The 25269-nt window shown below is 35.2% G+C and overlaps 1 protein-coding gene and 1 pseudogene across 1 annotated transcript in view; one reads left to right on the forward strand and one right to left on the reverse strand.

The window, feature by feature from the left end:
• Nucleotides 1-2098: 2098 nt before the first annotated feature.
• LOC134388464 (cytochrome b5 type B) overlaps nucleotides 2099-25269 on the reverse strand; it is a 45783-nt gene continuing 22612 nt past the window's right edge. Inside the window, exons 2-5 of the mRNA XM_063111527.1 lie at nucleotides 15638-15766; nucleotides 15075-15104; nucleotides 6099-6127; nucleotides 2099-3311 (exon numbers count right to left, since the gene is read on the reverse strand). Of these exons, the coding sequence (XP_062967597.1) occupies nucleotides 3221-3311; nucleotides 6099-6127; nucleotides 15075-15104; nucleotides 15638-15766 (279 nt within the window). The 3' untranslated portion in view covers nucleotides 2099-3220. The remainder of the gene's footprint in view (nucleotides 3312-6098; nucleotides 6128-15074; nucleotides 15105-15637; nucleotides 15767-25269) is intronic.
• Nucleotides 15892-19060, forward strand: LOC134389573 (ER membrane protein complex subunit 3-like; annotated as a pseudogene).

The following is a 25269-nucleotide window of genomic DNA, read 5'->3' on the forward strand; positions in this document are numbered from 1 at the left end:
AGGTAATTTGACAAGTACCTCTCTGCTTTTTTGCAACCTCCTTCCTAGATCACCCCCACAAATTCCAAACCCGGCTCTTTCAGAGCACAACAGCCAAACGTGACTAAACTCCCCTTTACTTTTGTGATATCTGGCAACGGAATGAGATGGTTTAAAAAATTGATTTCTTGTTGAGGCAAGACATGTCTGAATCCATTTCTCCTGGGGTAGGAGGTAATGAACATTAATGATCTGCATGTCAATCTCCTAAAATGGAATCTAACCAGATAGATATCACTTGAGATTTTAAGCACGAGATGCCATAAGTAATGATATACCTGGCCTGTAAGGTATTTCTCATTGCTCCACATGAGAACTAAATGAGTACAAACTCAACAATGTTATTTCACAACATATGCATTAATGACAACAGCTAAAAGAAATTTACAGCCTCAAATTATAGGTTCCAAACGATTTTTGTTTCTGCTTGGGTCACATGAGGAGATCTACACAATGTAAACTTTGTCCCCGCCACTTTTGTATCTTTACAAGTGTAGAAGTCATTTGGAAACCAAAAACAATTGCTGTGGGTCAAGGCCTAGGAAATCCTGGAGAGTGGGCACTAACACTCAGTATTGGTGGCACTAAATTTCTCTCCCCTCTTCCCTCTGTGTTCACCAGCCATTATGTGCACTGTATGGTGTGCAGTAGAAGCTAGTCTTCCTCAAGAATAAACAACTAAACACCCCAGAGACCAGCTCCTAGGGGCACTGCCAGCCAACAGGGACTGGCTCCATTGCTCTCCAGAGGGTTTTTCACCACTTACCAATGTCAAGACTGTTTTGAGAAATCAAGTCTACTTCTTAAACAAAAGTCCTTTTTGATGGATTTGGCTAGCGTACTATGTTACTTTATTGTTTAGAAAAACCTCTGCAAACTCTCACACAAGCACTACCTTTCACCTGGCTGTTTATGTAGGCAGCAGAATAATAATAAATGGACCCAAAAGTGGTTTTTATAATACAAAGTGACATCACATTAGCAGTAGTTCAAAAGAAGCCCTGAGGACTGGATGAATTTCATGAGTGGTAGACAAAGTCTGAAAAGCGTTTCTCTCTGGCTTTCAGTAAAAACAAATCCAGATACAAACAGGAAAAGAAAACCAATATGAAATAGAAAATCATACCTTTTGCATTAGTGTTTACCCTAAAAATATCAAAAATACCAATTTTACTTAAGACTGTAGTTCTTTAACATTTCTTATAAACCAGATGTTTTTTATTCAGTTTTGGAGACTGCCAACACACTTTCAAAATTGATCCAAGTTATCTTCTGGCTTAGTTTTAGCTTGAATGTTCCTTTTCCAGCTTCTCAATACTCCTTTGTTCTTTACCTCTATCCCAATGTACTCCACGTAATCATGCAACATAATTATTACAGTAATTATATACCAATCCTTATTCAAGGCAACCCTTCCTTGCCTTTAAGTGAAGGAGCTTTAAGTCACACCACTTTTGTTACATGATAGCCAAAGATTTTTCTCAATGAATTGTCTTAAAGTGGCATCTTGTAATACATACATTTTCTAAAGATAAAAATTTGACTAAACCCATATTCCTGATATATAAAAGTCCGCCAGAAATCTGCTAAAATTACTCCAAAGTATCATGCCCAAGTGTGCAAGTACAAGGTTAATATTATTTTGATGAATTATGAATTCATTCAACTGCAAAATCACAGGATACAAGACCTGGGTTGAACTTTTTCTTAACTAGTTTGCATGAGCAGACATTGGTCTGCTGGACAGTTTTCCTGTCTCGTCAAGTCCCTGGCAAGCTCCAAGGGAGGGAGGAGATTCTGAGCAGCATCTGTGGTCCTTGTTGAACCAAGCTGCTCCCAGCTGGATATGACAATGGGGCAGAAGCAGACTGGTAATCTTCAAAGGATGGGGAGAAAAATAACCAGAGACGCTGGCAGAGAACAGCCAGTGTACTATCTCCTCAGGGGCATCCATGGGGAAAAAAGTCTCATATGCCAAGGAAATCCCTGAACCAGTAAGAAATAGTAACATAATTTTAATAATAACCTTGTCAATGAAACACACATCAAAGAAAAAAACTACCAGTTTTTTTTTTATTCTCAATGGAAAAACAACAGAACAAAACCACAACTTGGGAGCCATGGAGGTAAAATACAGATGAAATGGAAAACAGTCTCTTGTCATGATTTCCCACTTTCAAATGCCATTTTATATGGAAGTTATTTCACTGGGGCAATCAGAAGATCAAATTGGAGTCTTTTACTTTTGTAAAACGGGGAATCAAAAATTTGCTAATCAATAAACAAAAATTCCTGGTAAAGCTCTACAGACATAATTATACATTTATATTTTACCAGTAAAAGATAGGGGGGGGGAAGAGAAATGGCTAGAAACCGGTACCAAACCAGCATGAAAGCTTTGGTGCTTTTTCTAAACTCTTGTCCTAAAGTAGTGTTTTTCAATATTTTTCAAAAGAAAGATTATGCTGAATTCACCAGGGTTTTATCACCCCAATTCATCCCTCCCTTTCCTGGTCTCTTCTCATCCCCAAGAAGTACCAGGGGAGCATAGTTTTGTCCAGCACCACTTGGGAAGAGGTACCTGCTACGCTAGCGTGGGAGGGAGGAGATGATCACACAGTCCTTTCTAGTTTTCACAAATATAAACAAGGAATAAGATCACTTGGCAGTTGTGTTTTAAGTAACAGGTGTGTACCTTTACTTCATGAATTAAACCCTTTACAATAAATAGAAATCAGAATTTTAAAATAATATTTACTTAAAAGAAAAATGGAAAAAGAAAAGCTTTCAGAACTGGAGTGCTGCCCTATTAAGAATGTCTATTGTGCATTCATGTATTGGAAAGCAGGCAGTTTTACCAAAGAGCAATGTCACTTCAACATATGAACTGCAATTACTCAGTAGGTTTTGAAATGTAAGGGTACTCGTGGAAACCAGCAAAGAGAGAGGATATTGGCAAGGACACAGAACAGTGAGTAGGTAGGTGCTTTGGGAGTAAGGCTCTCAGAGATGAAGGACACTAGTTCCAGATCTGAGGTGGATGTCTGGCCAACCACCTTGGCTCCAAGGGGGAAGAATACAACTGGCAGGATTCAAGGAGAGGGTGCTGCTTCAGCCCCCAAGCAAGTCTCTAGTTTTCACTCCCAAGTGGATGTTCTTTCCAGGCTTCAACAAGACCTCCTCAAGAGAATTTGCTTTCTGACTTGTAGTAGCGATACAGGAAACCTAAGAGAACAGCACTTATGATGGGGAAAATCCAATACGTCCAGCAACTAGAAGGATGGAGAAAAAGTAATAAAGTTGTGAATATTTTATACCAAACATTCACTATCTTTCAGCATGCACATATTAGTATTTACTTCAGCAAGGAATTTTCATGTACTTTGGGTAATTCAGCTGATTTTCTAGCACAGTAGTAGGAAAAAAGAATATTTGGATTGGAGTGACAATACTGAAAAGTAATTTTTTAAAAAGTTAAAAAATGGAAAGCATAGCATGATGTCAAAAAAGATATACACACACACTTCTATATGTCTTTCTCCAAAGACTTATAGTGGTTATTTCCAATTATGTGATTAAGAATAGTTTAAATTTTTCTTTTTTGTGCTTTTGTTTTTCACATATTCTATAACATTTTTAAACAGGAAAAAACATCATTATATATGTATAGACATATATACCTATCCCATTATAAATTTGAAAGTAATATCTAATATAACTATCAGCAATATTCTATCTGCTTCACATGTACTTTTAAAATTTAATCCTCACAACCCTATGAAATAGGTACTACTATTATTCTCATCTCATACACAGGAAATACAAGCTTTGGAACCCAAATTACAAAGCTAGTAAGGGAGTCTGGTAGTCTGATTCCAAATCCATCCTCTTAATTTCTAGTTAAGTGTGGACACACACACACACAAAGAACATACTGGTAATACTAATAATTAAGCAAATGACAGTCGGCTTAAACAGTACTGCAAGAGACTTTCCTTAGGAGTTGCAGAACAGGAATCATTCTTCTTAAAATAATTCTTCTTTAATAGAGCTTATTAGCTCTGTTAGTTTTAAAGTGTAATTCTTCCTTGATCCAAATGACCTGGCTGCCCCTCTACTTAAGACGTATGCAGTCTTGGTATTAAAATGTTTCAAAGCCAATAAAACCAGCTGAGTTTCATATAATTAAAATGATCTCTTTGCCTAAACATGCCTAGCACTCTGTACACTTAAGTATAGCAAAAAGCTACTCTGGACAAGTTTAGAATGTTACCCAGGTAGCTTTGTGTAAAAAACCAAGCACAATGGCATGTATAACAGCAATGTGGCAGATGGGAACTTTAAAGTAATCTCCCCATAAGAGTAATGAATTTAGACTTCTTTAAAAGCAATCACAAAAGACTAGAGTCCAATAGTAGGATCCCTGAGAAAGCAATGAAGAAGAAAGTTTTTCAGTACAAAAGACTGAGAATGGTTGACCATCAATCCTCATCTAATCTTTCCTAATACTTAACTGCCACTGAGGAGAGAAACAGGAAATGCATTTATACCACACCAAAGGAGATTTAGGTTCAACAATAACTTCCTGCCATAAGACAGAATTTACTTCTTGAAGATTCACCCAGGTTATTGCATGTATTTATTGCACGTAGTTGTGATTCATTTATTTTTATTGCTTTGTAGAATGCCACTGTATAAACATACCAGAATTTATTCATTTATTTTATTAATAAATGGATATTTGGGTTGTTTCCAATGTTTGAATATCTTGAATAATGCTGCTATAAACCGTCTTGTATGTACTTCCTTGTATATTTCTGCAAACATTTCCACTGAGTATATCCCTGGAAATGGTATTGCTGGGTCAAAAGTTACTCATATATCAAATTTAGTAGATAATGCCAAATTGTTTTCCAAAGTGACTGTATCCATTTACATTCCCCTAAAAATGCTTAAGAACCTTGGTGATCCACTTACTAACCAACTCTTCTTATTTTCAGAATTATTAATTTTCTCTAATCTGGTAGGTGTGAAATATACCTTTGATTTTAACTGGTATCTCTCTAATGATGAATGAGATCAAACATTTTTTCCATATGTTTGTATTTATGTTTCATTTTCTATAAAGTGCTGAAGTCTTTTTCTCATATTGCTACTGAGTTATTTTTTAGAAATTAATTTGTAGGAATTATTTACGTGTTCTGCATAATTTTTAATCAGTTTTATGTATAGCATTAGTCTATTGCAAGTTTGTGGCCTATATCCTCACATTCTTAATGCAGCCTTTGGCTGAGCAATAGTCCTTAATATTAAAGAAACAGAATTTACTAATAGTTTGTACTTTTTAATACTCTGTCCATTACCTCAAATAAAAGACTTAATATTTTATAGGGGAAAAAAAGACACATTTTCTTTCTCTGAAATACTTTGAGATACTCAAAAGACAGACAGATAGCTGCAGATAATCTCTCTGACAATTTTTTACAAGCCAAGAATTTCACAGTCCTATTGAGTAGAGACACATAAGGGATTATAATTTATACCTTTCAGAGCAACTACTACTGTATTACTAATATTACTGCAAAGGATACATTGTAAGCAAACCTTTGGGAAAACCCAGATTCCTAAATATGACTATAATAATTTTTTTCTTACATAAGATGAAATAATAGTACCTACCTTACAGAGTGGTTGTGACAATTAAATGAAACTAAGTTTTCAGTGGAAGTCATGTAGCTGGAGAGAACTGGGGGCTTGACTTAATAGTAGTTTCTTGTCCGGGCACACTGACTGGCCTTGTAATGAGTGTGATTCCAATTTATGTCACAACAAAATTTAAAAATTACTCAAGGCATGAACCCTTTTAGATTATTCAAAATGGTTAAAACTATAAAAACTTAATTTTGCTAATGTCAAAGGACTACTGAATTTGCAGTAATTTTGGCCAAAAAAGAATGAGCTGTCAAACTGTACTCTTGTATTATACATGTATATTCATAGAAGAATCTCTTCCCAGACACTATGAAGAACATAAGGAAGTCTGTTAAGGAGATACTAACCTTTTGTATGTATTATTTTTCGAAGGGTCCTAAAGAAGACACATATTCAAAAATAACAAACAAAAAGAAAGAAGATTAACACAATGCATATAAATCTTCTTGAATATATATATATATATATAAACTCTGTAGCTGATGACAGAACTTCCATCTTTCAAGTGTTTTGATGTTTACAAATCTATAAGCAATTTTATTTCTGATAACATACTCATACTCCCTAGTATTAGAACCACTAATGAAAGCATAGAAATGAAATAAACTTTTTTAGATGTAAAAAATACTAACGATACAAACCCTGCTGAAATGGACTAATTTAGAGTCACAATGATATACCTGCTTCAGCTAGGCTTGCCTGTGGCATTAGCTAAAATCACATTTTCTGAAAACATTTTAAAAGCCCAAGAAACTCTTGTTTTGTAACATATAGATCACCTGTGAAATGCTCTAGATCATGCAGATGATTGCTTTTTGGCCTATAGAAATGAACTGGTTTACTTTTCGAAATCATAATGATTATGTCTACAGACGTTAGGATTTATTTCACAATGAAAAGAGGAAGCATAGAGCTAAGGGAAAGAAAATATCAAAAAATCTTAAACAAATTTTGGCAATAAAAAGTAGTGAAGTATCCACACACAACATAGATGAACCTTCAAAACATTATGCTAAGTGAAAGAAGCCAGTCACAAAAGACCACATATTATACAAGTCCATTTATATGAAATGTCCAGAATAGGGATGGTGGGGAGGAGGAGTTGGGAGGGAAAAGGGAAATGATCGCTAATGAATATGTGGTTTCTTTCTGGAGTGATGAAATTGTTCCAAAATTGACTGTCATTATGGTTGCACAGCTCTGCGAATATAGTAAAAATCATTGACTCGTACATTTTAAATAGGTGAACTGTATGATATGTGAATTATATCTCAAGAAAGCTATTATTAAGTTTTTTTTTTACTCTAAGTAAATTATCAAATGAAGTTACTGATTCTATGAATTAGCTGTATAATACAAAAGTCCTGCTAACTTACTGCCGGAAGACAATAACCCATTAACAGGTTGCTGCTGCCCAAAATACCATCTTTGCCAATATGTAGAAGTATGCCAGAGTATGAAAACAGAATATTGACTCTGCTTAACCACAATTTTCAATAATCTCCAAGAATTTCTAGAAACCGTACATATTGGCCCAGATATACTTCAGAGCAGTCCATGAAGGGAGTTTTAATTTAATATATCCAAAACACTATCATGCAAGTGAATACACGCCCCAAACCTGAAAGAAATCAGCCTATAGGCAAGTAAAACTTCTAATAAAAGGATAGATAAACCATATTAATATATATATTAACATATATAAAAAACACTTTATATATATGTATACGTAACATACTTCTTTGAGGCCCTGATGATTATCATTATCTGGGACTTCTTTTTAAAAAAAAAAAAAAAAGATGACTGGTAAGGGGATATTAACCCTTGACTTGGTGTTGTCAGCACCACGCTCTCCCAAGTGAGCTAACCGGCCATCCCTATATAGGGATCCAAACCCGTGGCCTTGGTGTTATCAGTACCACACTCTCCCAAGTGAGCCACAGGCCTGCCCATTATCTGGGACGTTTTTGCTAGAACAGTATCAACTGGGCTAATTAAAACATGTTATGGATTTGGGAGGTAGTAGTGGTGGGTGCATCAAATTAATTTACAATGATGCCTTTTAAAATATTCCACTGTAGTAGCCAAGAAATAAATTCCATCAAGAAAATGTCCATGGTCTTTTATGCTTTATCTACATATATACCAATGATCCAATGATTTATAGAACAAAAAAAAGTAGTTACTATTTTTTTAAAAACTGGAATAATCTGAAAGCCTTATATGAGAACATCACAGAGTAATGCATGTATTATAATGCATAATATATAATTACATTAAAAGTCACGTAGTTCATATAAATAGATTCTCTAGATTTTCAAGCTTTTAGCCTCTCCTACAACCAAAAGCCCTATACATGTGCTAACTAGAATGAGCGTTAGATAATGCAATAAGCAACTGAGAGAAGAAAGAGAAAGAGAAAACAGAGAACCAAGGCCATAATATGCTGAAATTGTAAATGTCTCTAATAAACAATAAATAATTAAAAACACATAAGGATACTTCGAATAGTTTGTGGAAAAACATAATTAAAAGATAATATGAATCTTTTCATGAACTTTTCAAGGTACCCTCACATGTGATGTTTTTGAACTAAGTACCACAAAGTGCCTCTGATTTAAGATCAATCCAACCCTGGAGGCTAAAAAGACCAACTTGCCTAAAATATTAGAGGAGAGAAGGGAAAGAAGCACACATTCCCTTTAGGATACCGACAGCCAAGTAAATGCCAAACTTCAGTGGCCCCACTTTTAATCAACTATAATGAAAGAGATGGTTAAAGCACAGCTTTTAGCAGCCAAGTCCCTCAGCCAAGTTTGGAAAGAAGCCAAATAAGTTATTTTTAAGTTTACAAAACTGAAAAGAAAAAAGTTTTATTAATACATAACCTTCCTTCATTTCTACCCTTCCTCTCTGCACAGTTCCCCAATCCTCTTTTCCATTCCAAAGCTCCGTGTTGAATCTAATAAACGCTTAAGTGAAATTCCTACAGTTTAACCTGACTTTAATTTCTCCCTTTTGTTGTTGCGGCATATCTGGCTGGTTATGTTCATGCCCAGATTTTAATGCTCCCAACCTTTCACATGGAAAGTAATAATTGCAATACTATGATTTTAGTTACAAGAACAGATCAAACCCAAAGTTCTTCCAGCAGAAGCCCTACCAGGTAATTAATATGCATGTTTCATTATTCTCCAAGGAGTTTGGAATACACTCGTAAATAACAAAATTGCTCTAAGTCCACTCTGATTTCGGCTCAAAACTAATAGAAATTAATGTTTAAATTAAAACTGTTTCCTAAAGTTCAAGGTTCATTAAGGCTTTAATTCCATCATAAAATAACTAAGTAAATAAATATATTTATATACAGGTAAATACTAGAAATGGTTTTGTAGTGTAAAAGGACATATTTTATAATACGTGAATAAACTTTTTCTAAAGCTGCTCAGAACTAAAATTATGTCTACTAACTTCAAGCTTAATGCTAAGTCAGTTTCCTCATTTGTAAAATGAAAGGCTCAGATCAGATGAACTCGAATTCTAAAGTCATATTCAATTACCTCAATACCATTTTCTGAGCCAGGGGCATTTAATAGCAAAGCCTTGTAGAGAGAAGGAAAAGCCATTCTCTCATATCTAGGAAGATTGAAGGAGCACCACCAAATGTAGATTTTTCTCTCTTCCACCAGCTATACAGAGGAGTGTTTTCCCAGACATTCTTCTGAGAGGCAACGCACCATAAGTACTGACCCGATTTGATATGGTTAAGAGAATCACAAAGAAATGTCACAATTGGCAACTACATGGGAAGGGATCTGGGGAGTCACTGGGGGTGGATTTCACTATGAACTCTGTTTATGAGAAAACATGAGAGAAGAGCACACACTTAGGAATGTGTTGTACTTTGTCATCAGGACATAAATGTAGGAAAGAATGAGCAAGAATTATGATTATGGTGCACTAAAACATACAGACAAGGCATTATAAGTATACCTTCAGCCTATGTAGTTTATATTTAGGCTTTCAAAGGCTTAAATAAAAGACAAATATAAGGTATATAAGGAGCTTATGTTTTAATTCCAAAGTTGGATATTTGCTATTCCGAGAGGATTCCAAGTTATTTTAAATTGGAGGAAGTGGATTTTAAGCCAAAGGACACCTTCACCAAGTTAGATGGGTATTTGGGTAGTCTGGTAGAATTTTTGCAGCTTTTTATATAGAAGACTTTGGTATCTTTGTGGCCAGTAACTTAGGAAAAACAATTTGGGAACTTCTGGCTTCAAACACTACTGGAAAGTATTTTCCCTTCCATAATACCATGAACTTTATAGCATGAGCTACCACTATATGAATTTTAGCATTAAGTTCATCTTACCCCCTAAAAAGTCTGAGTACTGAAGGTACATTCAACATTTTATAGTCACAACTATGACATGGTCATGTAGTATAGATCTTGAGGACAGTTTTCTGATGACGGTCCAGTGTACTAAAATATACAAGTCACTGAAAACCATTTCTTTCTGGATGAGAATACAGTTTAACAATTATGCCTTGCTTAGCATAAATCCCTAGAATCAGCCAAAAAATACATATAAAAAATATTTTCCTGTAGACAGGGCAAAATTCAAAGACAAAAAACACTTCCTAAAACAAATTTCTATACAACTCTCTTAAGAACCCATGGTGATAAGATATGTGACACATCACTGAGGAAAAAAAATTAAAACACTCACAGGATGATATCTTCTGGGACCAAAGAAGTGAAAAATTTGTTAAAATATTAGAGGGCTGATTTCAAAAGAATGTTACCTTGCCCTTCTGATCCTTTGTTTTGCAAAACTACACATCATTTCTCAACAGAGCTTTATCAGAAGGCATTAATCCTTGAGATTCTCTCGGCAAAGGGTATTTTGTCTTTCAAGAGTGATTTTGTCATTACATTCTATGCTTTATTTAGAAAGATTATGTTATAAAAAACAAATGTTAGACAAAAACAGAAAACAATGAAACAACCAGACAAAATCCTTTGGTAAACAGCAATCCCTGTTTGTCTAAAGGGCATCTGCATCCCCATTCAAAACTTTAATAAATTAGGTACAATTGACATATTAAATAATTCTTAAAAGTCAATTTTTAGGGCTGGCCAGTTAGCTCAGTTGGTTACAGCATGGTACTGATAACACCAAGGTCAAGGGTTTGGATCCCCGTACCAGCTAGCCACCAAAAAGAAAAGTAAATTTTTAGTTTAATGTAACGAACTAACTACATTACATAATTATAAACAATGTATTCTTTTTAGTTTCTCTCCCATAAAAGAGGAGGCAAACTACATGTATAATACTGTTTCTCTCAGTAGCATCTGGGAGAAAAAATGTATCTGCTTTTAAACGCAACTTATAGATTGCTTCTAACATATTTAGCATTTATGAGATTTCAAAAGTTAAACTTCTTAAGTTAAATAAAGTTTAAAAAACATGTTAAGTCTCTATGGAGATATTTGTTTCAACAAATAGATCAAATCCTATTTCAGCAAATGCCATCACGTCAAAATTCTTGTCTATGGACTTCTAAATATCTAATTTAAAAGACTGGGGAAGATATTTATGAATTAATAAGGAATAGTGACAAAACTTTTAAATAAAGAGAGTTAAGGTGAAGAACAATCTGCATGAAAAATTTTTTTAAAGGAAGGAATAGTTTGTCTGTCTGTCTACCTATCTATCTATATTTGGTTATCTATCCTTATGTATACATAGAATCACTTTGCAAAGGTGAACAAGAAAATGATAGCTGGTCACCTCCAGACAAGGGAAACTGAGAGACTGAGGGTTGGGAATGGGAGAGAGGCTTTTTAAATTTTTTAAAAATTTTTTTCAACTATTTTACCACATACATTGTATACTACCCCTTCCAAAAAATTTTTAATGAAGGGCCGACCCCGTGGCTCACTAGGGAGAGTGCGGCGCTGGGAGCGCAGTGGCGCTCCCGCCACAGGTTCGGATCCTATATAGGGATGGCCGGTGCGCTCACTGGCTAAGCGTGGTGTGGGCAACACCAAGCCAAAGGTTACGATCCCCTTACCAGTCACACACACACAAAAAAAATTTAATGAAAAAAAGGCCAAGTTATTGGGTTTACTCATTGTAATGAAATTTGACTAGTAAAGCAGTTGAACGGTCACCTAGAGGATACCTGTTGAATAAATGAATGAAATAGTGCACACTTTTTTTGGTCAGGTTAGGACTTGTATGTACTTTATCTTCTGAATTGATTGCAGATGGAGTGATAAAACTGCTAACCAAAAAGTAAATGTATAATCAAAAGAGAGAATTCATGGACCACAAATATTTGTAGGTTATTTGTTGCAGAGCAAACTGGCACAGATAACATTAAGTCTGTTTCTAAGGTGAGTTCCCACAACCAAAAGCAGACCAGAAAAATGTTAAGTCAAATTTGAGTAGAAGATTGGATGGCTCTCAGCATGGGGGTTAATCCAGCAAATTAGAGATTCACAAAGACAAAATGGTTTTTAATTCTAGTAAGTTACCTTTGATTGAAGCAGATAAGAAAAATATCTGTTGCCAGATCTATCAATTTATAAGCTTTTAAGTTTTAGTACTATAATACATCAGGGCTTTCAACTCACGTATTATTAATCTAACAATAAAACAGTGTTGACCATCAAATATTGACCTGTATTGCAGTAAAAAGCAATATGAAAGGTGGTTTCTAAATGGACTGGAAAATGGTCCCAGATATATACTCTGGAATATAAACGTTTCAGATTTTTTTTTTCTTCAAGGGGTGGGGGTTCAGATAGGAAGGAGATACGAGGCTGTGGAGGTAACAGAGAAGTGGAAAAATAGAGGAAGGAGGAAAAAGGAGAATGGAAATGAAAACTCTGTCCCTTTTAAGGCTGAAGATACCTCTTAATTAAGCTTAAAAAAAATCACTTCTTCACAGAGATTCAGAAACCCTGAACCAAGAGAAAGGACATTAATTAAATGAAGTTCAATTCCATTTCTTGATGGTGAGTTTTAAACCAGAGATTGAAAAATGAAGAAAACAGATACCTACAGCCTAGACACAAAAGCACCTGTTTAAAGCTCTGTAAGAAATAAATCTGAGGGATCGAGAATTTCTTCCTGGAACTGAAATCAGGTTGGAATATAGCTCTATGAAAACCAAGGTAAGTGGTCTTGAAATTTTTCCAGTAGGCTTTCCTTGCCTGATCTGCCTGAAGTAAAGCAGTGTGACTAGAAACACACAACAGCCAGACTCTCTACTTAATGGAGACATATCCCTTGGGTACAAATGACGTGAGGAAAACAGAGGCTTGCAAACACCTTAGTTAAAAAAAAAAAGAGAGAGAGAGAGAGAGAAAGAGACAGACAGAGAAAGAGAAAGAGAAAAAGAAAACAAAAACAAAAACAACCCAGGCACTCTAACCCAGGCAGAGGCTAAACTACCTTTGGAGATTTCTAAAGTATTGTAGAACTTGGTGAGCTGAAATGGTTTCTTTTTCTATATTTCTCACAAAGAATCTAAGACTCAACAGTCTTAATTCACTTGAGAAATCTCTAATTAATTTTTTGGGCTACAGAAGGCAGACAGTGCTTTCCACAGAAGAGAATTAAATTTCTCTTAAGTTTTCAAATGCTCATATCATTCAGCAAAAAGTTTGGAGCATAGCTACCTACTTGTCACCTGGGTCACTTAAAATGCAAATTCCTAAGACCCACCGCTAGATATCAGCAGTAGTAGAAGCCCAGTAAATATACATTTCGTGTATATTTTCAAGTACATGCCAAGGGATTCTAATGTAAGTGGTACAAGGAACAGAATTTGAGGAATACTACTGTCCATTCCTAAGAATGGTCCTAACTACCTACTGTACTACCAGTTAAGAAAAACAGCAACAAGAAACAATTTGTAGGCTGGCTGGTTAGCTCACTTGGGAGAGCGTGGTGCTGGTAACACCAAAGTCAAGGGTTCGGATCCCCCAGTTGCCAAAAAAAAAAAAAAAAAAAGTAATTTGTAGACTTCTAGACATTGTAATTGCAAAAAATTTTTTTTAATTGTTTTAATATAAAGGGTGTTCTCATGATTGCTGTGCAAAAATGAATTTATGGCTCCCAGATACAAGGTACATCTTGTACAAATGGAAATATCCCTCAAATCAAATGTTAACTTCTGGGAGTGATATTTTCTGAACATGTTCAATATACTAAACAGGACCATGCTTAGTTCACGTTTTACTTTAATAACACAAGTGAGGATTCAAGAATGGGTAGTACATGTGTCAGGAGGGGAAGACAAATCAATAGTACTTACAAACTGTTTAAGGAACCATTTCATTCTCCTTTCATAAATAATTCAACAGCTCAGAGTAGTCGGGTCTAACAAGACGGAAGAGTTATACAGATACTCTGGATTGCAGGACAACAGATGGCAGATACTGTCAAGCAATCTCTTAAGTTGGAAAATTTCTAGGGTCTAAGCCAACTTTAATTGCTGTGTCGAAACTGTTCAATAATTCTGGCTCAATGAGGAATAGGAAATAAGAAGCTAGAAGGAGGAAAGGGGAAGGCAGCATTGCTTTCGTAACGTTCTAGGTAGTACCAGAATTGCTGTCCCTGTAAATTAGAGTAGTGTCGAAGCTATCTAAAAGACAGAATTCAAGGATATCGTAAGGGAATGAGGGAGATGAACTGCCCAGCTTTGTGGGAAGCAGAAAAGGCTTTCCTATTTTCTTCCAGGTAAGTAAGGCAGACCACATTAAGGTTTTCCAATACTTAATCTTTTGTTTTTACTATATCACTGAGTAACTGAGAAGGGTGTCGGCCTATTTGAGCCTACAGAAAAAGAATTAAATTTGTGAAATAGGGACAGAAAGGCCTCTGCATTACATATAAAGAAGATAACTTGTAAGAGAAAATCAATTTTCCAATTATTTTTCTAACACAGAAGCAATTATTACCACCTGTTCTATGCAATGTAAGAGTAAGATACTTTTTTACAATTGAACCCATAAATTAATTTCTTTCAAAACCATAAGAGGCATAGCTTTGGAGTTTTGATTTTTAAAAAAAGCACGTGGAAGCATTAACAAAATGTTCTCTACTGTCCAAAACTCAGCTATTTTTTTTTTTTCCTGAGATGGTACTGACTCCAAATTCCTGAAAAACAGGATTTTTGCTTGGGGACAAAGTAAACACTTTTTAAATTCTCTTGTAAAGATAAGTTTTTTAAAAAGCAATTCTATTTGAATAAATAGAAATATAAACAGTTGAAACACACAAGAAAAACTCATGACTTCTTACCTTGCTACCACTTCCAGGTTTAAGGTCATTCTGTTAAAAAGAGGAACATAAACAATATTTTAAGACATATCCAAATGTCTTTCACTGTGTGCTTGTTTCTAGTCTCTCCTGGAACATGAAACTACACTGTAGTGGTAGTGAATTCTCTGGGAGACTTCAGGGTCTGTAGAAGAGTATTGACCCCCTCCACTCTGAGCGTAACAGAGTACCTTTTTAGAACAGTATGTATGGATAATTTAAAAAGTCCATAGTTACCATCTTTAGCAAGGGACTTGTAAGAACAACCAAACCACTATTTTAGGTAGAAATATTAATTGTACTACAAAATAAATCAATAAAAATAATAATCCAAAATCAGTTCCTTTAGCTTTTCAGAGATATTACACATGCTGCTTGGGAAACAAGCAGCTATACTTAGCCCAGTAAGGCTAGATGATTTTGGAGAAAATTTAGCCTGATGGCTGGGTTGAATGAATTTCTATTTCAATAATTCATTTCCTCATCCTGTTCTGTAGTTTTCTCTGCGTAAGTGCATAAGTGCTCCTAGCTCTGATACTTCTTACCGGATGGACATCGCCAATATAGTACTGTTTTAGCATTTCTCTGGCATCAGAGGAGTGGCCTACATCTTCGAAGCTTTCACTTGCATCTGTACCAGCTTGTTCCAGCAGAACCTCTTCTCCACCAGGATGCTACAAGAAAAAGAAATTTACTGAACAGAGGGTTCTCTGAAAAGCAAACCAATATAAGTTACTTTCCTGTCCCCTTTTTCTCCTCTTTTCTCCCTTTAATGGGAATAATGGAACAAATCGACACCATGTGCCACCTGATAGGATGCAATGGGAATAACACAGTATAACTTCTCTGATATTCTGGCCAAAAATGCATAGAATGGGTAGTATTGTGAGAAAACCTAGAACAACTGCAAATTGATAGTCTACTAAACGACTGCTCTGTGATCCCCAAAAATATCAACATCATGAAAGTCAAAAAAGACTGAAGAAACTGTTCCAGATTAAAAGAGCCTGGAGAGAAATGACAACTGGGAACAACTTATGATCCTGGGTTGGTTGCTTTTGCAAACATTATTGAGACAGCTGCAGAAACCTGAATGCGGACTCCAGACAAAGACTATACGGAATTCTTTATTCTATTCTTAAAACTTTCCTGTAAGTTTGAAATTGTCTCAAAATAAAAGTTAAAAGAGGAGACATATTCTATAACTACTATAAGCAACGTGACCCTGGAAAAGTTATTAAGAAATTGAGATGTCTTTATTTCCTGATTTGTAAAATGGAGTTAATAAGAGCATCTACCTTGGCAACTATTGTATTAAATGAGATAAAGATATAAAACACTTTGTACTTGAGAAGAGCAAGGTGCAGTAGGTAAAATAAGCCACCATCTATGATTTTAAAAAGCATACATTTTTAGAAGATACATATATGCTTACACATGCATAAAATCTCTAGAAATGCTGAAGAGAACCTGGTAGCTGGGAGACAGGGTAGAAGGAAGACTTTTCACTATATACTCTTTTGAAATTGTTTTACCAAGTAAAGTATAACCTACTCAGAAAATAAATCATTTTTAAAAATTACATTTGGTACAGTCCCTGATTTAAAATAAATATTCAATAAACATTTACTCATAATTAGCAAATTTAGAATTTACATTACTCAACATATCTAAATTTGTATTTTTGAAATACTAAGTAATGCTTTTTAATTACTTTTTATAATAACCATTTACAGAGAAAATTACCATTCCTATTTTAAAGATTAACTCAACTAAAGTACAAAAACTCTAAGCGAAACCTCCCAGTCATATTCACTTGCCTATGAGCTCCCTGAGGATAAGGGTAACTTCTATTTTTGTCTCCTAAAAGGTCTCCACCCAGTGAGTGGGTCTCACATGCCAGTATTTAAGCATGCTATTTTAAAGCAAGAGTAAGACAGCCACCATTCATTTGTTATTACATCTAAAACCTCCCAGCTGTGGTTTTTGTCACAGAACTAAGTCATTAGTTTTGGAATTACATCCCAATTTGCTCTATGTATCTAAACTATGGAATATATTTTTTCCTTATGACAGATATATCTCAACTATTATGTTGCCTTTCAGAGTAAAAGGATAACAAAACTTCTTAGCAGCCTGAGATATTTCAGGGAATGATTGAATTTATGACTTCCTACAAAGCTCTTTCTACAAAGTACTTTCATATCTACCAATCTCTCACATGAATGAATGAATAAAAGAAAGTACAAAACTTAAAAAAAAAAAAGCACAGAGAAGTAAAAATTATATACTCACTGTGGTAAATTTGCAAAAAAAAAAAAAAAAAAAAAGAATAAAGAATCAACTAATCAACTATAGTCCTAAAACAGAAATAAGTACATTTAACAATTTGGTACATAAAATTCCATTGTTTTTCCTGTGCATTTTTTCAATCATTTCAATCATTCCACAACTTTTATTTGAGTCCTTACTATTTTATATACTATGTAGTGATAAATAAAGTTGTGTTTTTACAAAAGTGAGTTCATACAGTATATAATGCTTCGTAGCCTGCTTTTTTCACTGAGGCAAGGGGGTTCACAGTGGTCAAAAAAACCCTTGGTTTGGTAACTCTCAATCTAAAATACTGTGTTAATACAGATGGTTTAGAACAAGCAAAACAATGTCAGGGAACTCTCAGTTTCTGCTTTACAACTCTATAATCTTCAGATATTGTTATTTAAAGTCAAATGGAAGCAGGGCTGCAGTGGGCCACCGGCAGTGCCCTAGGAGGCAGTGCACTAGGCCCAAGTCCACAGCAGAGTCCATGCCAGTCCTAGGCCAAGATGATGTCCAGGCTGAGGGGTATGTGAGGCCTTGAGGAGAACCTGGAGAAGAGCCCCAGAGCCCCAGGGAGAAGCCGGACTAGTTCTCAGTGAAGATGGTGGGTGGGAGCTGTTGTTCGATTCCAGCCTCGGCCTCTGGATAGTCCTGCTCATATTTATCATCACCTTCTTGGGATCATCCGTCACTACACATCCATCTTGCTGCAGAGCAGCAAGATGCTCACCCAGGAGCAGGTATCTGACAGTTCACTTGAAGCATGGTCTTCAAGTAAAATGAAAATTACATCCCCAAACAGTCTTTATTGACATGAAAATATTACTTCAACAACCAAGAGGATGGATTTTTCAAAAAACTAATAGGAAAATAGGGTAGAGGGGAGGGGGATAGTGAGAGGTTAGTTAATCGACACAAAATTACAGCTAGATAGGAAAAATAAGTTTTAGTTGTATATAGTAGTGCTAGGCATCTATAATTAACAATAATTTATTGTATGTTCTCAAATGGCTAAAAGAGAGGAGCTTAAATGTTCTCATCACAAAGAAATGATAAATTTTTGCAATGATGAATTTGCTAACTACCCTGATTTGAACACTATACACTATATACATGTATTGAAATATAACTGTGCCCCATAAATATGTACAATCAATATGTTTCAATTTGAAAAGAAATTTTTTTTAAAGGAATAGTGCTACTTTCTCCTATGAATGATCCCACTGTGCTCACCGATATGATGAAAGGGAATGTAACAAATGTCCTCCCTATGATTCTTATTGGCAGATGGATCAATATGACATTCTCAGGCTTCATCACAACCAAGGTCCTATTTCCAGTGACCCTCTGTTTTAAGGCTATACTACTCATGTTAGATGCATCCTGGGTGAATTTTGCATCCCGGTACTTCCTCGATGCATTTACTCTCTGACTCTGGGCCAAGAAAATGGCAATGACCAGTAAGGAACGAGGCAGGCATAAAGACTGGAGCAACCATGGCCATGTCTGCAGATACTAACAAAATTTCCAAGAAAAAGTGGGAAGTTTTGGAGCTGCTGGATCTAGATGATGTCAAAGAAGAGCTCATGGCCAAAGACTTCCACTTTGAAGACATGTTCAAAAACCAATTACAGACCTCTATTATTTGATGACCAAACTGAGATTAGCTCTGCTGGAACTCAGGTTAGCCCTTAACCTGGTTACTTTCACTTGAGTTGAAGCCTCTCAGAATAAAAAGGAGTATTCATGAGCCGGTGGGTGTGCAGCAAGATTATTCTTATCTGAACCAGGTCCCCTTTATGCTTGGAACTGGAGAAAATGAGAAGTGTGTGCTAGGTGACTGATAGACAAAGAGCCATTCAAAAAATCTGTTAAATTTTCCTTCTGATGACTCTAGAAATGAAAGGCAGAGAAAGGGGAAAACTCGAATAAGTGATAATACAGACAGCCCCCAACTTAAGATGATTTGACTGCTAATTTTCAACTTTATGATAGATTTATTGGGATATAATCCCATCATAAGTTAAGGAGCACCTATATGAAAAACTTAGCAAAAATTTGATGTTTGGAAAAAGCATTGTTAGTTAATTATAACTAATTATTGTTAGTTAATTTTAACTAATTATTATGTGCAATCGGTCTGACTTTCAACCACATAAACTCCTGTTTTTTGGGGTTCCAAACACCTGAATTTTTACATTTAGTTATGTTAGTATTTTTAAAATTTTCTTTATGAAAGTAATAATTTTCATTATGAAAAACTTAGAAACTATAGATGAGCAAAGTGAATCTTCCTGTGTTGTTCATTTTGAGCCGACAGAATGATACGAAGAGCAAATGTGTCCAAACTTTATTCACATAAACTCTTTTCATAGTGAAAACCTTGGGCCAGGACAGACAGCAGACCCTTCAATACTGTCCAGGAAAAATTGCTGACCCAGAAATACTGCCAGATTCTCAAGTGCTCTCAGGATCATCAAAGATGGATTAAATAACGGGAGGTTCTTGATCAGCAGTTCAGAATATATCAAATCCACTGAAAAAAACCAATGTTTCTATTCTGTATGTGAGCACCCAGTTGAACAAAAGACCTAGTTATTCTGAATAAGAGAGTTTATATAACATTGTAAGAAGGGAGAGAGGGCAATCGCTGGCAGACACATAGATAAGGGTTGCCCAGGAATCAATTCTGTCTGGATTAAATGTCCCAGGGAACTGGTAGTGTGCCATTTCTGTATCAAGAGGTGGATGTAATTTGCATGTTGAGCACTGTAATCGAGAATAAATGAAATAAATGACTCTCGACTCTACAAATTAAACCATCCTTTTTTCTCTTTAAGAATTAAATCAAATAGAAGTAAAACTGAGGAAACCAGAATAAGATCTGTGGATTATATCAATGTCAATATCCTGACTGTGATATGGTACTACAGTTTTGCAAAATGTTACAGTTTGGGGAAACTGGGTGAAAGGTAAAAGGGATCTCTCTACTACGTCTTACGACTGCGTATGAATCCATAATTATCTCAGTAAAAATGTCAATTAAAAAATCAAATGAATTCCCTAAGTATATACTCGAGAAATGTGTAATAGATATATATACTCACACACACACAAATGATCAAAGCAGCACTATTCATTACAGTCCTAAACTGGAAATAACCCAAATATCTACAGCAGAGTGTGAATAAATTGAAGTATAATCACAAAATGGAATCCTAGCCAGCAATGAAAAAGAATGAAACACTCACTGCTTCATGCACAACATGAAAGAATATAACATGTTGAGCCAAAGAAACCAGACATTGAATAATAAACATATACTGTGAAACTGCAATTCACAAAAAGTTCAAAAACAGGCAAAGTGAATCTATACTGTTACAGCCAATAGAATGGGTAACTCTGGGGATGAAGAAGAAATCACTGATTGAAAAGGGGTACAAAAGGGGTTTCACGGTGCTATAATATTCTAGACGGTGGTTATACAAGTGTATTCGCTTACTTGAGTGACACCTTATGGATAAATCTCAGAAATATATAATTAAGGGCTAGCCAGTTAGTTCAGTTGGTTAGAGTATGGTGGTATAACACCAAGGACAAGGGTTTGGATCTACTTACCAGCCAGGTACCCAAAAAGAAAAAAGAAAAAGAAATACATAATTAAATAGAAAAAATAAGTTCAAAAATATCAAACACAATATGATCCTATCTGAAAAAGAAAAACACAACTACTCTTGTGTATATGGTCAAATGATCTTCAACAACACTGCCAAAACCACAGCGGAAAGGACAGCCTTTTCAACAAATGGTGATGTGAAAACTGGATGTCCACATGCAAAAGAATGAAGGTACATGCCTATCTTATACCATACACAAAAAATTAACTCAAAAATGGATTAATAATCTAAACGTAAGACCCAAAACTATAAAAATCCTAGAAGAAAACATAGGAGGAAAGCTTCATGACACTGGATTTGACAATGACCTAGGCACCAAAAGCATGCACAGGCAACAAAAGAAGAAATAGACAAATGGGATTATATCAAACTTAAAAACTTTTGTGCATCAAAGGATACAATCAGCAGAGTGAAAAGGCAACCTGTGGAATTGAAGAAAATATTTGCAAATAATATATTTGATAAGAATATATAAAGAACTCCTAAAACTCAACAAAAGAAAATCAAATAACCCAATTAAAAAATGGGCAAAGAACCTGAATAGATATTTCTCCAAAGATATACAAATGGACAACAAGCATAAGAAAAGCCATGGAATATTACTAATCATCAGAGAAATGAAAATCAAAACAACAATGGGAAACTGCCTTACATCCATTAAGATAGCTATCAAAGAAAACCAGAAAATAACAGAGAGGATGTGGAGAAATTGGAACACTCGTACACTCTTGGAGGGATTGTAAAATGATGTAACTGTTATAAAAACAGTATGATGATTCCCTAAAAAATTAAAAATGGAATTACCATATGATCCAGCAATTGTACTTCTGAGTATAAATCCATAAGAATTGAAAGCAGGGTCTCAAAGAAATATCTGCACATCCATGCTCACAGCAGCATTATTCACAACTGCCAAGAGGTGGAAGCAACTCAAATGTCTATCAACAGATGAATGGGTAAACAAAATGTGGTGTATATACTTGTACATACAATGAAATACTATTCAGCCTTTAAAAAAGAATGAAATCTTGTCACATGCTATAACATGGATGAAACTTGAGGATATGACGCTAAGTGAAATAAGCCAATCACAAAATGACAAATACTGGGCTGGCCAGTTAGCTCAGTTGGTTTGAATGCAGCCTTGTTAATACCAAAGACATGAGTTCAGATCTCCAAGCTGGCCAGCCACCAAAACAAAAAAACAAAACAACAACAACAAAAATGACAAATACTCTATATGTAGTATGTAAAGTAGTCAAATTCATAGAAACAGAAAGTAGAATGGTGGTTGCCAGGTGCTACAGTCTCAGTTTCGCAAGATGCAAACATTCTGAATATCTGATTCACAACAATGTAAATGTACTCAACATTACTGAACACTTAAAAATGTTTAAGATGGTAGAGTTTATGCTGTGTTTTTTATAATATAAAACATTTTAAGTAAAATACAGTTAAAAATAGAAATAGATGTATATGTTTATATATATATACTTTTTAGGAATATATCTAGATGCCATAAGACTAGGACAAGGAAGAAAATAATGAACATGGAATTAGGAGTGATGGTTATCTGGGCAGAAGAGGGGCCAAGAGACAGAAGGAAATAATAGGTAAACGAACATTTGATTAGATCCAGGTTATTGTTAAAATCCTAATTTTTGTTTTGAGTGATGAGTTAACAGGCACTTGTTACATTTAAAATAATAACTACATACATTCATATATACATACATACATAAAAAGGAGTGTATTCCATAAAGATTATATTATGCAAAAAAGGTATTTGGAGTTAGAAGTCAGAATAGTAGTTACTTTGGGGAGGGAAGGAGAAGTATTGATTGGGAAGGAGCACTTCCAGGACGGTAGCACTGTTCCCTTTCTCAACGTGAATGGTGGTTTCACAAATGTGTTGACTGAAAATACACTGAATGCTTTTATGCTTTGTGCATTTTTCTGTTACAGTTTTAAAAAATATTTCTTAAAAACTATGCAATTGACATCTATAAAGAGAAACATCTGGTTATGTCTACTGATTGGACACAAGACAGATTTTTTCAAATTTTTTTAGCTGTAAAACACTTTCTTCAAGAAATATTTTGGATAGAAGCCCAATACACACAATCAAATAGACATGATTAAAGTGCACAGCAATCTTCAAGAATCAACTTGAAAAACACTGATGAAAACAAAAGAGAAATAAGACTAGATTTCAAATTAAGTAATACCAGTGGCAGATACAGGACAGTAGGTTTTGGAGGACAATTTCAGTCATGCTAGGTCTGAGATAATAGTAGGAACTCCAAGTACAAGTGGCTAACCTCAGTAAGCCAGGTCTTCAGAGAGCACACTTATAAACCATCAGTATGCAGAAATGTGCCTGCAAATTTAATGTAGTTACCAAAATTTAAAATGCACCAGAAAAGTGGTCAGAGAAGGAGGAAAGAACTAATATGATGCACAGGGAATTCCCCTCCTAAAACTGATTCAAAGACTTTAGGTAAAAGAGTATGTTCCAATCTTTGCCCACATGTTCAGATGGATGGCCCAAGGTCTGAACTTGAAGACCTGCCAATCAACAGATTTGGTTCAACCAGTTCTGTCAGCAAGTAGTGATAAATGAGATCTTGGCTTAGAAGAATAATGGGAGTAAATTTTCATGATATATTATTAGGCAATGGTTTCTTGAAGACACCAAAAACAAAAGCAAAAAAAGAAAAAATAAACTCGACAGCAAAATTTAAAACTTTTGTGCTTCAAGGGCCGGCCCATGGCTCACTTGGGAGAGTGCGGTGCTGATAACACCAAGGCCACGGGTTCGGATCCTATATAGGGATGGCCGGTTAGCTCACTGGCTGAGCGTGGTGCTGACAACACCAAGCCAAGGGTTGAGATCCCCTTACCGGTCATCTTTAAAAAAAAAAAAAAACTTTTGTGCTTCAAATGTCACCATCAAGAAAGTGAAAAGAAAACCCACAAAAGGCAAAAATATTTGAAAATCATATATCTGACAAGACATATCCAGAATATATAAAGGACTCTTAAAACTAAAACAAACAAAAAGATAAATGACTAAATTTTTAAATGAGCATAGGGGTCAAGGCCGCCAAAAAAATAAATAATAAATGAGCAAAGGATTTTAACAGACATTTTTCTAAAGAAGATATACAAATATGGCACATGAAAATATGCTCAAATGTCATTATTGAAATGTAACTCAAAACCACAGTGAGATTCCACTTCACACCAACTAGACTGGCTACAATAAATAAGACAATAACGAGTGATGGGAATATAGAGAAACTGGAGCCCTCACATTGCTGGTAGGAATGCAAAATGGTACAGCTGCTGTGGAAAAATTTAGCTGTTCCCCCAAAAGTTAAACATAACGTTACCATATGACACAGCAACTCCACTCCTAGGTATATACCCAAGAGAAAAAAACATATCCACATAAAAACTTATATATAAATGTCATAAAAGCATTATTCATAATAGCCAAAAGTGGAAGCAATCTAAATGTCCATCAACTGGTGGATAAATAAAATATGGTATAGCCATACAGCAGAATACCTTTTGGTAGTAAAAAGTAATGGTGCTGATATATCCTACAACATGGATAAAACTTGAAAACATGCTAAATGAAAGAAGCCAGTCACAAAGGCCATATTGTATGATTCCATTTACACAAAATGTCCAGAACAGGCAAATCTATAGAGAGAGAAAGATTAGTGGTTGCCTAGAGCTGACAGGTCTGGAGGAAAATGGGGAGTGATGGCTAATGGGCATGATGTTTCTTTTTGGGGTGATAAAAATGTTCCGAAATTAGATAGTGGTGGTGGCTGCACAACTTTTGAATGTAATAAAAACCACTGAATTGTAAACTTTAAAGGGTGAATTTTATGATATGTGAATTATCTCAATAAACCAGTTATTTTGAAAAATGAGCCCATGGCAAGCCATTTTGCAAAGGTTGCCAGATGCTGCAGGGAAGTCAAGGGGAATGAAAGCAAAGAAAAAGTCAGTGTTTTAGTACGGAGGTCAACTCTGTTAGACTGTAGTTGCAGTAAAATTGTAGGGATGGAAACCTTACTAGGATTCTGAGTGGAAATAGAGGCAAAATATAGCACACTAGGAGAAATTGTGCCGTGAAAATACAGAAGAAGCACTAGATTAAGAAA

This window comes from Cynocephalus volans, chromosome 10, assembly GCF_027409185.1.
Source record: "Cynocephalus volans isolate mCynVol1 chromosome 10, mCynVol1.pri, whole genome shotgun sequence".
NCBI lineage: Eukaryota > Metazoa > Chordata > Mammalia > Dermoptera > Cynocephalidae > Cynocephalus > Cynocephalus volans.